The 14,910-nt window shown below is 36.0% G+C and overlaps 1 protein-coding gene and 1 pseudogene across 1 annotated transcript; one reads left to right on the top strand and one right to left on the bottom strand.

Annotated features, from left to right (window-relative positions):
- Positions 1–9,173: 9,173 nt before the first annotated feature.
- On the top strand, positions 9,174–10,928 carry LOC143566652 (1-aminocyclopropane-1-carboxylate oxidase homolog 1-like). Its single transcript, XM_077053292.1, has 2 exons — positions 9,174–10,008; positions 10,548–10,928. Exons 1-2 carry the CDS (start codon positions 9,181–9,183, stop codon positions 10,797–10,799), a joined length of 1,080 nt encoding a protein of 359 aa, XP_076909407.1. The 5' UTR covers positions 9,174–9,180; the 3' UTR covers positions 10,800–10,928.
- A 1,863-nt stretch (positions 10,929–12,791) lies between these two features.
- On the bottom strand, positions 12,792–14,650 carry LOC143566675 (ethylene-response factor C3 pseudogene; annotated as a pseudogene).
- Between the last annotated feature and the right edge of the window lie 260 nt (positions 14,651–14,910).

Here is a 14,910-nt window from a genome sequence, read left to right as displayed (position 1 = left end):
AGCCGCGCAAACAACGAACAATACAAGTTACAAAAACAACCCTTTCCATCTATTTCAATCTATATCTAAACATTTAGATCTATGTTTAATCCACAGAAAACTTAACACCTTGATATCTCCAAGTATGTTGTTGATTTTGATGGGTCGTTTGTTCTCAAAAATTCGCTTGTTCCAAGCTCTCCATTGCTAACCGAAAAAGCCTTCATTGCTAGAATGAACAAAAAGGGTAAAATCGGGTCACCTTGTTGTAAGCCTCTAAAACATTTGAATTCAAAAGTAGGAGAACCGTTTATTAAAACAGAAGATCGAGCAGAAGACACAACTCCATTAATCCATCTTCTCCACACTGTTGGAAACCCCTTGTTTTCCATAATGCTATCCAAGAACGTCCAATTTAGATGATCGTACGCCTTTTCAAAATCAACCTTAAATAAAAACCCAGCTTTTCTCTTTTTCCTCCACCAGGTTATAATCTCATTTATGATGAGTGGACCGTCCAAAATCGATCTGTCACTTAAAAAAGCTGACTGAGAATTTGAAATCACAGATTTCAGGACACCCATTAAGCGATTTGCAAGAACTTTAGATATTGTCTTTGATATAGCTCCCATTTAGTTAACTGGCCTAAAGTCCTGCAAAGAAATCGGGTCTCGACATTTGGGAACCAAAATTATAAAAGAGGAGCAACATTTCTGATCAAGACAAGCTGAACCGTGGAAATAATTTAATAATTTAATCCATCTCCATTTAAAAATGATGTTATAAAACATACAAAAGTAAATTATGTATATTTTCTTTGTTGGTTTGTTTAATTTAGAATATGTCGAGATTTTACTTTCATTTGGTTTTTATATTATATCTTTTAATGTATGATGTTTTGCTTATTAAATAGTTATAATTTTTTCTTTGTTTCATTTTAATTATTTTTATAAACGCATTACATTTCATCCATATATAAGGTAGCGTTTGTTATGCAACAATGATAAGGGGAATGGAATGATTTATTGTGTGGGAATGAAAAAAGTAATGTTTGGTTGCTCAATGGATTGGAATCATCCATAACACATGGAATCACATTCCATCAAAACCATTCCTTCCTACCCTTTTTTTTTTCATTTCATTCCTCCTTCACCCTACTTTCTCAACAACATCACCACTTAACAACAACAACCACTACTACCATCGCCACCACCACCACCTTACCACTAGTGCTACCGCCGCCACCATCGCAGCCGCCACCACCTTACAACCAGCGTTACCACCGCCGCCGCCACCATCGTTGCAGTAACCACCGCAACCATTGTCATCGCATCCTTTTGGTCATCACCGCCACCATCACCTGACCGGCGCCACCGTTTCCGCCAGCCTACTATCGCCATCACTACCAATGCTTGACCACCCCACCAACCCCCACCACCACCACAACCATCGCCCCTGCCGCCTGACCGCCTCCACCACCGTCGGCACCGCCACCATCACCACCGTCGCCAATATATTTTTTTAGATACCAAACAACATGAGTAATAATTCATTTCATTCCTGTAGGTTAAACTAACAAGACAAAGGAATGGTAATGATCCATTTCATTCCCATTTTCATTCCATTCATTCTCTCTTTTCATTCCCTCTTCATTCTATTACCTCCAACCAAACATACCCTAAATGTATACTTTTATAGCGGAGGGTTCATGTACAAAATAATTGTAACATAGAAACATAGGAAACAATATCAATCTATCGAAAAATAAGAACATAAGAAACAATACCAACTATAATACCAATCTACACAAGCAATGTTTTATAATAACAAAAAAATAAAATAAACTAAAAATAAAAATAAAAAAAACCTAATAATAACAATATAAGAATCAAAATCAGCAACAAAATAATAACAACAAATACTTATAACAACCTAAGAAAACAATCTAATAATAACAACAAAATGTAAATCAACAAATACTTATAGTGTCTCATAATGGAAATCAGCAAATACGAACAAAAAATAACAACAATTATAAAAACAAACTTAATAATAGCAACAAATTGGTTCTCATTGTTTTCATGTTAAGAATAAAATGTATTTGATCCTGAAACTACTATTATATATACAAACATGGTTTATTTGTAATTTAATTTAGTTTTATCCTTTTATTATGCGACCTGACCCGACTCGAAACCAAAAAATTTTACTATATAGCGATAGACAACCAATACTTAAAAATTTTTGACCCCTGTAAAAAAAAATCTTGGATCCGTCACTAGTGATGGTTAAGGCTTGAAATCTTATGGTCTTAGGTTCAAAACCTAACTCAAATGGGTTTTTCCACAGTGGTGGGTTTCCTCCTTAATGGTGCTCCTAGATGAGTCAGCTAGACCGTCAAAATCAGTATAGGCGGTCGACATTCCGTCTCATAAAAACTCACTCGGGTTATGCATGGCCCCCGCATGGGGTGGTTCCAAAAGAAGTTGAAAAAAATATAATATTAATACAACTTAATTAATTAGTTGCTCTAGTAGATTGGCTCTCAATCACAGTTTAATAATTGATAAATCCATGTGGACCTTGTTTGTTTCATAGTACTAGTCATTTTTACCATCTTGTTCATGACACTGGACATACTATTAATGGGCCTGGTTTGTTTTGATACAATACAACTAATGAACTAATTATCTAATGCATACCAGATCAAAACCCGACCCATTGACAAGCATAAACCCTAATTCATAAATAGAAAAAGCAACTAAATCGTTATTGGTGAGCCCACGATTACCTAATACCGTTATCTCCAATTCCAAAAAAAACCCACCCACCCACCCGAAGGCCCACTGGTGGTAAAACCCGGACGCCCTCATGATCGAATTGGTGATCACAAAGATCCCAGTCTTTCTTCATTGAGCCACCCATGCCCTCTCCAAGGTGTTGTTAGTGGGGTTTGAACTTAGGTCTCCATTGAGAAACACAAGTTTCTTACCACTACACCACATTGAAAATGACTAATAATGTTTGTTAGATCATCAAGGTTATAAAGTAACACTAAAATTACAAACAAGGTTCAAAATATTTAATAACAAATCCAAAACATTGGGATATGACTTATGGGTGTTCACGGTCCAATTTTCTCGTTTTTAGGTCAAACCGCGAATCAAACCGTTACTAACGATTTTTAACTCTTGTAAACCTAAACCAAACCGTTGAACTTTTAAACCAAACCGAACCAAACTGTTAGTTACGGTTTGGTTTCATGGTTTGAACATGTTGGTCTTTAAATAATTTGCAAAAGTTTAACTTATTTAATTACATTTATGTCTAGATCATAAAATATATATTGATTTAGGGTTTAATATTTTTTGAAAAAAATCTAAAGGCTGATGTATTACTGTGTTTGGAATTTGGGCTCAGCCATTTTTCAATTACTATTTAGTTATTAATATTAATATTTTAAAATATATTACAATATTACACCATCAGTTTATTTAACGCATATCGAGGATTGAGTTATTCTACAAATGCCAATAAAAATGAGAAGTGTAAGAAACCATAGTTGATTAATATGTGTCAAGTGGGGACCAAAGGTAAAAGGGTATAAAAGTAATAGTATATATTTTCTCTCTTCACATGCAAGTCACATGTCAATTCCCTTATTATTTTAAAACGTTCATAACTTTTTCATGCAACATTAGCGTTTTTTTATCTTTAATATGAGTATGACTTTGTTATATGAATGTAACATCCCGAAATTTTCAAAATGATATTAATTATATTACTTAATAATAGAGGGAAAGTTGACTCGGGTTCGGGAAATAAATAATAGAGTAGGAGTTGGTATGAGTCGGGCTAGTGTTAGATTAATTGAGATGGGTTAAATGAGAATGGGCCTTAGGTCCATGGGCTTTAAGGGATATAAATATCCCCTAAACCACCATAAAACCCTAAACCTCATCTCTTCCCATTCTAATCTCTACACATTCAAAACACACACACCATAAACGAGCAGGATCCAAGAGAGAGTAAACGTTAGTTGGTGCTAGATCGTCATGACGAACCAAAGCATCAAGACCAGCTCTTGTTCGTAAGTTCGACTCGTTCAAGGTACGTTTATGGTTAGAAATCGTTCGTATAGGTTCGGTTTGATTTGAGAAATGGTAGATCTGAGTTTGTATGGTAAAAACGAATCCAACAAAGCTAAACTTACGGAAAATGGTTATGATTTGATGGGTTAATCGATTGATAAAAAGGACCCGTAACCTATATGCCTAAATCGCACCCTCTAAACATCGATGTTAGGTCGATTTGATAGTTGGGGTTTGAAGGCGCTCGTCAGACGATTCCATGGGTACCTAAATCGAGTTATTTGGTTAAGGAACGAAGGATTTAAGAGCGAACAGAAACTGCAGACGACAACTTCGCCTGCAAGCTAAGTTCGCCTGATGAACTTCGCCTGCAAGCTAAGTTCGCCTGATGAACTTCGCCTAAAGCTAAGTTCGCCTAAGGTTTAACTTCGCCTAAAGCTAAGTTCGCCTAAGGTTTAACTTCGCCTAAAGCTAAGTTCGCTTAAGGTTTAACTTCGCCAAAAGTTAAGTTCGCTTAGAAAATAAATTAAAAACCTAATGAAAAATGTGTTAAGACAGTTAATGTAAATAAAATTTTTCCAAACTGACCTGGCAGCTCGACCCCAGCTAGGGGCTCTGCCTCTTGGACCCTGCTAGGGGCTGCCGCCCCTAGACCCCGCTGCCAGGGGCGCTGCCCCCGGACCCCCGTTCGTTGTGGGTAGTAGTTAAGACTGGAAAAATGATATGAGTAGTGATAGTTGTTTGATACGTGTACTTGTTATACAGTCAGCCGTGCACAGCTGAAGAAAGGGATTACGATTAACGGTGAACGTAACCGTGTTCAGGTGAGTTTCTAGCCCCATTCCTTGTTATGTTTTCGGGGCTGTGTGCATACTCGATGTGTTGTTAATACATTTATCCTAAGTGATAAGTGTATGTCATATGTGATATGTGTGATAGATATGAATGATTGTTTGTCGGTACGCGAACGATCTTCGGATATTGCGCGTACTGTCAGGTTAAAAATAAAGGTACGAATATTATATATCGAAGATGTATGAATATTTCAAATGAATACTTGTCGGGGCGTGAACGATCTTCGGATATTGCACGTAACGACAAGGGGTATGGTTGTTAAATGAATGAGGTAAAGAATGCCTAGAGTGTTCTTATGTTATAATGTAAGTATGTGTATATAGGTACACGAATGGCATGTGAGTTCTACGTTCGACATAGTAAGTTAGGATGGCAAATCTCTCTAGCTTCTGTCGGACATAGACTCGGCTGGTGATGGCGTAGTTAAGGACTGCGAGCCTTATACGTGAAGTAGATGATATATGTAAACGTAGATAAGGACTGCGAACCTTATACGTAATGTAGATAGGCGTCAGCATAGGAAAGGACTGTGAACCTTATACGTGCTGTATTTGTAGCATAGGGGAGGACTGCGAACCTCGTACGTGCTATGAATTAGGTTGCAACATAGGGAAGGATTGCGAACCTTGTACGTGTTGTGGATGTATTTCAGCATAGGAAAGGACTGTGGACCTTATACGTGCTGATTTTGTAGCATAGGGGAGGACTGCGAACCTCGTACGTGCTATGAATTAGGTTGCAACATAGGGAAGGACTGCGAACCTTGTATGTGTTGTGGATGTATTTCAGCATAGGAAAGGACTGTGAACCTTATACGTGCTGATTTTGTAGCATAGGGGAGGACTGCGAACCTCGTACGTGCTATGAATTAGGTTGCAACATAGGGAAGGACTGCGAACCTTGTACGTGTTGTGGATGTACTATGGTATAGGGAAGGACCGCGATCCTTGTACGTACCATAAATGGTGAACATAGGTAAGGACTGCGAACCTTGTACGTGTTCACGACCTTGAGTACAGGTATAGACGGTGAACTATGAACGTACTCTCGGTAGACTGAGGTTAGTGATTGTAGATATGTATGTATGTATGGTAGCGAGTATGTATGTAGAATAGAAGGGTAACTAGTGAAGTATAGATATGTATGTATGTGTATGTATTGTATGGCGTTCGATTAACTAGAACTTACTCAGCGTAGCTGACTTTTAGTATGCACGAAGGTGAGCTGATTATAGAGTTAGCATGAGGATGACACACGGCATGGATTGAACGGCTGGCATCTGAAGAAAGAAGTAAAGATGTTTTAAATATAAAGTTTTGTGTTATGGTATCAAAGAAAAGATTTAATGTTTTGTAACAAATGATTGATGTTTTATATTCCGCGAAAAGTTTTAATAAACTCTGATTTGAAGAACTGTGTTTATGAGTAAATCCGACGCTAAAGTAGGGTCACCGGGTTCGGGGCCTTACAATAAAAATTAAAAAAAATTACGTCATTGTGTCTTTTCTGTTTGTCATTGTGTTTTTTTTGTCATTGTGTCTTTCAAATCATCATCGTGTTTTTTTAAATGCTAATAATACGGTTGTGTAATAATAATACGTAAATATAATGATAAAATAACAACAAATTATCAAATACATAAAACACAATGATGAATACATATTACACAATTACATGAAACGTAAAACACAATGATGAATATATAACACAATGACCTGAAACGTAAAGCACAATGGTGAATACATATAACACAATGATCTGAAATATAAAACACAATGGAAACTATATATTACGCAATGACATGAACGTAATACACAATGACTAAAACATAATGATAAGTAGAAAGACAAATGATGAACACAAAGACACAATGACAAACAAAAAGACACAATGACGTATGACGTAGGTTGTCGCGGTCTACTCAAAACCAATTAATTAAAGACTTAAATACCTATAAACTAGTACGGGTAAGTAAGGTCGTCTTCACAGGGACTCAAGGAAAGTGCAAGTTTCTATTTTTAACTAATTAATTATTAACTAAAGTGGACAGACGATGTCAAGCGGGTTTTAGAAAAATATTTAATTAAAACTAATTGTTACTTAAAAAGATTTGTAAACAATATTAATTAAAATATTCATTCTAGGTTCGGGTAATGTGACATTCAACTTAATCACATATTTACTTGTCTTGATTGCGCAGTAATTACTAGACCTAGTAGTTTGATTGTGATGACAAACGATACCCTAACCAGATTGTTGACACAATTGAACTCGATCTACACAATTACCAATTTATGTTTTATGACAACTAACTAAGTAGCATGAACCGATGATATGACACAAGAGCCTAACCCTAAGCGTTGATGAACAAAACCAAACAAGTGATGCACTAATCAATAATCGCAAATATAAATTGTTTAAACAACCAAGTAATCAATTAAACAAGTTGAAAGCAATAACTCAAATCAAGTTCATAACTTTAAGCATAGCAAATCTGGTCTTGAGATGAATTACACAAAACCCTAACCTAGAATGAACAAAGGACTTAGCCGAACATGATCATAATGTCAAAACACTTATCTTTGATGAACATGCAAATCCGAGATGAACCGAAAGCATCGGGATGGCTGGAATCGTCTTAGCACAGCTCTTCTGCCTCTTGAAGTCGATATTAGCCGAATGGGGAGGTTAAGGGGGTTTATATAAGGCAAACCTAAAATTTTGGCCGACTTAAGCATCTTCGCGTATCGCGAAGATGTCCTGGCTTGCTCTTCGTGTATCGGGAAGGACAAAATAGTCGCGGCCGATTTTCTGCAACTTCGTGTATCGCGAAGTTGTCCTTCTTTGCATCTTCGCGTATCGCGAAGATGTAACTTTTCAGAATTTTTTATTTTCTTTTCTTGACTGCCTCGTGATGCGTGCACTTCCAATCTTTCACCTCTCGATCTTCAGTCCAAGCCCGTAAATATCCTCGTTAAGCTCCAAAGCTTCCAATATCCTGAAACACGTAAACAATGCTTGAAGTACCAATGTTCATTCATTTATTTACCTAAATATAACTAATTAATATATAATAATAACTAACTTTTACCCAACCATCAACGTAATCTTTGTTTTAATTGTTATCTTTAATATGAGTATCAATTGATAGCACAATGACCAAAATCTATAACACAATGCATAGAAAAACCCAATTAAAAATCATAATGAACAACCAATGACAAAATATGAAAACCCACTATGTTTTTTATTTTTATATAACAATATAATACTCATATTAAAGATAAAAAAACACTTGTTATTATGGTGAAATTTAAAAAAAAAAAATAATGTCGCATGAACAAGTTATGGACGTTTTAAAATATGGAGAATTGGCATGTGCCTTGCATGTGGAAAGAGAAAGTCAACAAAAATGGGTTATTACCTTTATGCCATACTCATTAATTTATTTACTTAAATTAATCTCTACCATTCAAATATAAGATCAATGGATTAGATTCTTTCTCACTCATCTCATTTTTGTTGTCCTTTGTATTTTAACTTTACTCCGCATATCGATACATATAAAATTAGATATAATTAAATTATACGGTCGGTCCAGTCTGGTTTCATACATTGATTTTTTATACAAACCGTAAATCAAACCGTTTGCTACGGTTTGAAATTATTGACACCGACCGGCCGAAACTTAAAAAAACAACCGTAAAACCGAACCGATGACCGGTTTTACGATTTTCAACCGAACCGTGAACACCCCTTATTAGGACTATATGAGTGTGAAGAGGAATATAGTATTGCTGCTATAAACATGTTTGCGTGATGATATTACTTGGATATTACTTGATAATCGAATGTAAATAGTCTAAACGAAGAATCAATGAGCAAGTATAAAACAAATAAAGATTTTGTCATTACTTTTGAATCAAAGCATTGAAACCCCCCTCCTTTTTCTTTTTTTTTTTTTAATTTTGCTCGTGTAAATTTAGCCATTTTCATCTATAGGTATCGAGATCCTATCGGGATGTTTTCGTGCAAACGTCGCCACTAGGTTCATGGAAAATTTTGGATAATTTGAAGACAAACTTTGTGTTATGAGTTATGACTAATCATAGATATTTTGAAATAATATATAGAAATCACAGCCGGATATGTTTGGGCCATGGTTTGATACTTTGATATTTTTGGTCCTTAACGGATAAAGTCAAAATAGTTGACTGCGTACATCCATTTATAGAAAAAATCTTTGCATAGTAACATGACACAATTCACAAACATGGTGACAACCACAGTACCCCATGATCGAGCAGCCGAACTGAAAGCTTTCGACGAAACAAAATCAGGCGTCCAAGGCCTCGTCAATGCCGGTATTCAACAAGTCCCTCGCATCTTCATCAATCAACCAGAAACGATTCCCAAATCTTCCACTCTTTTCGACTTTCCAGTCATAGACCTTGCATCCACCGATAGAGCATCAACGGTGGATAACATCCGTGCAGCCTCGGAAAACCTCGGGTTTTTTCAAATAGTGAATCATGGAATCCCGGTGACTGTGATGCATGAGATGCTTCAAGGAGTTCGTAGATTTCACGAACAAGACTTGGAAATAAAGAAAAGGTTTTACACGAGAGATAATACCAAAACAGTGGTGTATAATAGTAATTTCGATCTGTATACTTCCCCTGCTGCCAACTGGAGAGACACATTTCTTTCGTTCATGGCGCCCTCACCTCCGCCTCCAGAAGAATTGCCAGAGGTTTGCAGAGACATTCAAATCGAGTACTCGAATCATGTGTTGAAACTAGGCGGCTTACTATTTGGATTGATCTCGGAGGGCTTAGGTCTGAAACAAGATTACTTAGGAGATATGGGCTGTGACAAGGGGCTGGCGTTCTTAGGCCATTGTTATCCTGCATGTCCCCAACCAGATTTAACCATGGGCACAACCAAACACACCGACGCCGGTTTTCTCACGGTCCTTCTACAAGACCAAATTGGAGGGCTGCAAATACTTCATCAAAATCAGTGGATTGATGTTCCACCAACTCCTGGTGCTCTTGTGATCAATATCGGTGATCTCTTACAGGCAAGTTTTGTAAGATGATAAATCAAGGCCAACTATGAGGCAGGGCCGGGAGGTCGACGGACCCCGGCCCGATACCCTGATAGGCCCGATTTATTTATTTTTTAATATTGATTATATATATTTTTTTGGAAAAAAAAAGTATTCTTAGGAAGTGTTTGGGATTCCTTATTTTTACCTCCTTATGACTTATGGAAAAGCCATAAGTTACAACCTTGTGACTTATAACTTTTCCTCTCACATATTAAGCAAACCTAAACGCTTTTTTTAACTTTTTAATAAGTTACAAGTCATAAAAAGGCAAAAATATGTAATCCCAAACACCTCTTAATGTTTAAACCCAATTACTCAACTCAATAAGACCCAAAAAAATTTCACCTTCGGCAAAATAATTTTTCACGATTCTCAAAGAGACCCTGTGTAAAATCCTGAACTGATTAATTTCATTCAATAAAATAGTACAATATCTAAAGGTCATAATCATTGGATCTTGATTTTTTTTGAAATTCAGAACTATAGTCTAAAATTTTGTTAGGTTTCAGATGATCACGAATGACAAGTTGAAAAGTGTGGAGCACAGAGTGTTAGCAAACGTGAAAGGGCCGAGGGTGTCCGTGGCGTGTTTTTTCAGCACCTCCCTAGCGGCGTCGACAAAGGTTTACGGACCGATCAAGGAGTTGGTTTCTGATGAGAACCCAGCGAGGTACAGGGAGACCACCGCTCATGACTACATGCGGTATTCCTTCTCTAAGGGTCTTAATGGTGTTCCCCGTTTACTTCATTTTAAGCTTTAATGTCTACACAAGTTTAGATATGTACAAGCTTATAATTATATGTTTATTATGTCTACAAAAGTTTATATATGTAGTTATGTACAAGCTTATATTACTTGTATATGGAAAACTATATATATGTTAATCACACCCATGCTTACATTGATAATCAATATTAATATATGGTCAGCGAGGAATTTTGACCCTATAGCATTTGGTCTAGTACTTTAGTGATACAAACAAGTTCTATAAACCTTTGGTGGGAGAAGATAGTATAAATCTTTCTAGCTAAAGAAGACATTTTGGAATGGGTAAATATGTTTTTGTATTTTGTCATCATAACGTTAGGTTATCCTCGAGGTGTACAAAACCGGTTTGAGAGTACAAGCTGGTTCGAATTATAAACCAAACCAGTTTAGTCAATTGCTTATAAAAACCGTTTAGTTCAAACTAGTTTGTGTTATAAAATGGTTTATGAGGAAAAATGTTCAAACCTATCAAACTGATTCGGTCATTTGAAAAAAAATTAAAAAATGGGTCTTGATTATTCGAAGTCTGAACCATTATATGAACCTACGGGTTGGGTCAGTTTGGAAACCGGTTTGGCCCAAACTAGTTTTGGGTTGTTATTGGGCCGGGTTGGTTTTTTTGTCCATCTCTTGTTTATCCCAATAGCAAGTAGAGGTGTACAAAACTGGTTTTAAACCCAAACCGAACCAGTTTGGTCAACAGCAGGTCAAAACCGGTTTAACTCAAACCGGTTCGATTTATAAACCGGTTTAGAAGCAGCATAGGCCGCCCTGGTCACGTCGGTTCGGTCCGGTTTAAAAATCGGTTTAACCGGTTTTCCTCAAACCGGTTCGGTGTTAAAACCGGTTTGGTAGATCTTAAGGGGAACCGGTCCTGAAACTGTAGGTTTGGGTGAAACCGGTTTTCCTCAAACCCATTCGGTTCCGGTTTGGTAGATCTTAAGGGGAACCGGTCCTGAAACTGGCGGTGTGGGTCGGTTTGGGTGAAACCTATTTTAAACCCAAACCGGTTCGGTTCGGTTTGCCTAAAACCGGTCCCAAACCGGTTTTTTTAACACCTCTAATAGTAAGTGCTAATATTGGCCCAACAGAATATGGACTCATATTATCATATTATAATCTGGCCCAAATGCTATTAAATACAACACATTTTACCATCATGAGCTTTTCGATTACCCAACGGGCAAGTGGGCAACGACTACCATGAATAGTGCATATGACATTGGCCCGATATGACTTACGGCATACAGTCATGCACTATCATGGCCCAGTCCCACCAAGAATTTATCTCATACCAATACATCTTCCTGGGCTTATGATCTGTTCAATAATAACTTATCCTAGCCATGGGCCATGACTCAATATTTGAACTGCCCAAATATACCTCATAGGCTCTTATTTTACAAGGGAGCAGCCCATTATGTAACTTAGAAGATTATTCCAAGCCCAAATGGCCCAACCCAATATAACTATCAGTAGACCTCATCTTGCCTCTTGCGTGTACCAAAATCCCATCGTTGACACCCATTGACTTTTTGGTCAACATTGACAAATGGTCAACATTGGTGATCTGTTATAGGCAAGTTTCCATTGTTAGGTTTCAGATGATAAACTGAAAAAGTGTATAGCAAGAGTGGTGGCGAATGAGAAAGGGCAAAGGGTATCGATGGCCTGTTTGTTCAGCATCTTCCTAACACTGTCGACGAAGGTGTACATACCTATCACGGAGTTGGTTCCTCGTATACCTCATTTGAAGCTTTAAATAGTAACCAACTTATGAAATTTATAAACTTACAATTATTTGTTTATTGAGAACAATATATATATGTTAATCATACCCGTGCTAACATATGAATAAAAGTGCGAAATTAACCACAGATAGAAGTTTATGACAACTATCCTAACAAATTCGAGGTTTTCCACTCTTGATAAAATTTTTATGTTTTTACAAGAAAATACATGTGTTATAAAAAAAAAATACAAGCTAACTCTTACTTTCAATTGAAAATGTCAACAATTCTTCCAAATAGTCAACTCCTAAATCCTCAAACACCACCTTCTTTTCTCCCATCATCTCTCTTCTTCTCTTCTTACCACCACCACCACCTCTCTTCCTCATCAAATGCCTCTTCTTCACCTCCAATGCCGGCGAACCACCACATTCCACCGCCATCTCTCGCAACGATTCCCTCACTCGGTCTACAGGAAAGTTCAAAATTGCCAAAGAGCCTCGCATGGATAAAGCAGCCTGATCATAAGCCAAAGCGGCTGCTTCCGCACTATCAAACGTGCCCAACCACACCCGCACCCCATTCCTCATTGAATCCCTTATCTCGGCCGCATACTTCCCCCACGGCCGACGCCTAACGCCTCTAAACTGGGTGATTTTGTCAGGTGCTTGCATTGAGGTGGCTTTGTCCGAAAATGAGCCGTTTGTTAGGATGCCGAATAAAAGCATTTCTTGCGAATCGTTTTCGTTGAAAGGAAGGGAATTGGTTAACTCCGTTTCCGGTGAAAGAGAAGAATCCATTGAGTTTGATTTGTTTTGTTTGTCTCGTTGGCTTGTTTAAATACCATTAGGAAGAGGGAAGCTTGGAAATGTGTATTGGACTATTGGTGGTTTAAAATATATTAAAAGGAGATTTCAAATATGTTACAAAATTACCATTTGTATTTCTTTTAATACTATTAAAGTTAAATAAATAAATAAAAATAAAACAAGAGCAATCGAGTTCAAGTAATTTAAGCATAAATTCTAGCTCAATATGACAATATCTCACCATATTCATTTAAGCTAATTTTGAACATCAATGAATATAGATATAGAAAAAAGGTTTAAATACAATGCTTCTTTTATAATATAAGTAGAATTTTGGGTCATTGATTTAATTTAAAACCAATATGCGTTGATATAGTTGTAATTAAAAAACTTAAATCATGCACAATTTCTTATTTTTTTTGAAGTTTTCCCACTTTTTTTGAAATGTGGATAATATTCTTATAAAAAAAACTAACATATAAAATCAAACATTTTATTCTCTTTAATTTGAATACTTTATTGCTATACTTTAAAAAATCAACTTTTTTTTAAAACACTAAATGTGGTGTGCATATAACGTGCGTGATTATATTCATGCGAAATTAGATTGTGTAGTTATTTATACAAGTTACATAATTATATATGTTATATTGCATAATTACCATATAAGTGACGTAATTATGTATGTTTGCGTGATTGTGTAATTTATGTTTCATATTTATAATTATGTCACCACGTGGACTTAGTATGATAAGAAACTTTTATACAATATAATCTCACCTTAGTAGCTTGTAAATATAACACCAAAGCCATATGTATTGAAGTACTTCGGTGTGTGTGTATAGATATATATAGTTTAATCTTTATGCCATTTTAGTTGTCTTTGAAAAAGACTTTTAAGTATTAACGATTAAAATTTAGATTCAATTGGTAAGAAGAACGTAACTGAAGTAAATGATGATATGTGAATATAAAAAAAGTTTATGAGTTTATAAACTCCAAATACTCTTATACTTAACGGTATAAATTGATTAATCTTTTACAATAAAAAAACATAATATTACATCACTACATCATATTTAGCATTGGTCAAATAGAAGCAGCTGGCGTATGTTTACTCTTGAATGAACTAATTCAAATCTCCTACACATTAAATATATTAAGTGCTCTTGTTCAAATAGGGGCATCCAAGGATCTGATTGGTTAATTAAAAAACTTTTTTTATTCTGTGACTTTAGCTTTTAACATGTAAAAAAAACGGATTTATCATTTAAAACTTACGTGTTACTAAACAACGACGTCATTATCAGACGTATCACTATATCAGTCGAGTAAATATATCACGTTTACTTTTAAAAACCAACAAACCATGTTAATGTCAACTGAATAGTATATTGTTCGTGTATGTTCTTTTTACCAAATGTTGGCAAAAAAATACTTTTGCTTTTAACATGAAAAAATTGATTGGAAGAGCAATTTTTATCAATTATTTGGCACGTTAAGCTATGATTAGAAAAATAAAAATAAAAACATTAACACAAGTTGCCTTCTTAGCACTTACTTT

The sequence above is a fragment of the Bidens hawaiensis genome, unplaced genomic scaffold, assembly GCF_021521415.1.
Source record: "Bidens hawaiensis isolate Kalapana, Puna unplaced genomic scaffold, B.hawaiensis_p1.1 tig00023035_1, whole genome shotgun sequence".
NCBI classification, from domain to species: Eukaryota; Viridiplantae; Streptophyta; class Magnoliopsida; order Asterales; family Asteraceae; genus Bidens; species Bidens hawaiensis.
This window is presented reverse-complemented; position numbering and strand designations above follow the sequence as displayed.

Bases quoted from the DNA above. Each gene is read 5' to 3' on its own strand.
- LOC143566652 (XM_077053292.1), top strand. From the start codon at position 9,181: ATGACACAATTCACAAACATGGTGACAACCACAGTACCCCATGATCGA. The intron at 10,009-10,547 runs GCAAGTTTTGTA...GTTAGGTTTCAG, and splicing joins ATATCGGTGATCTCTTACAG to ATGATCACGAATGACAAGTT.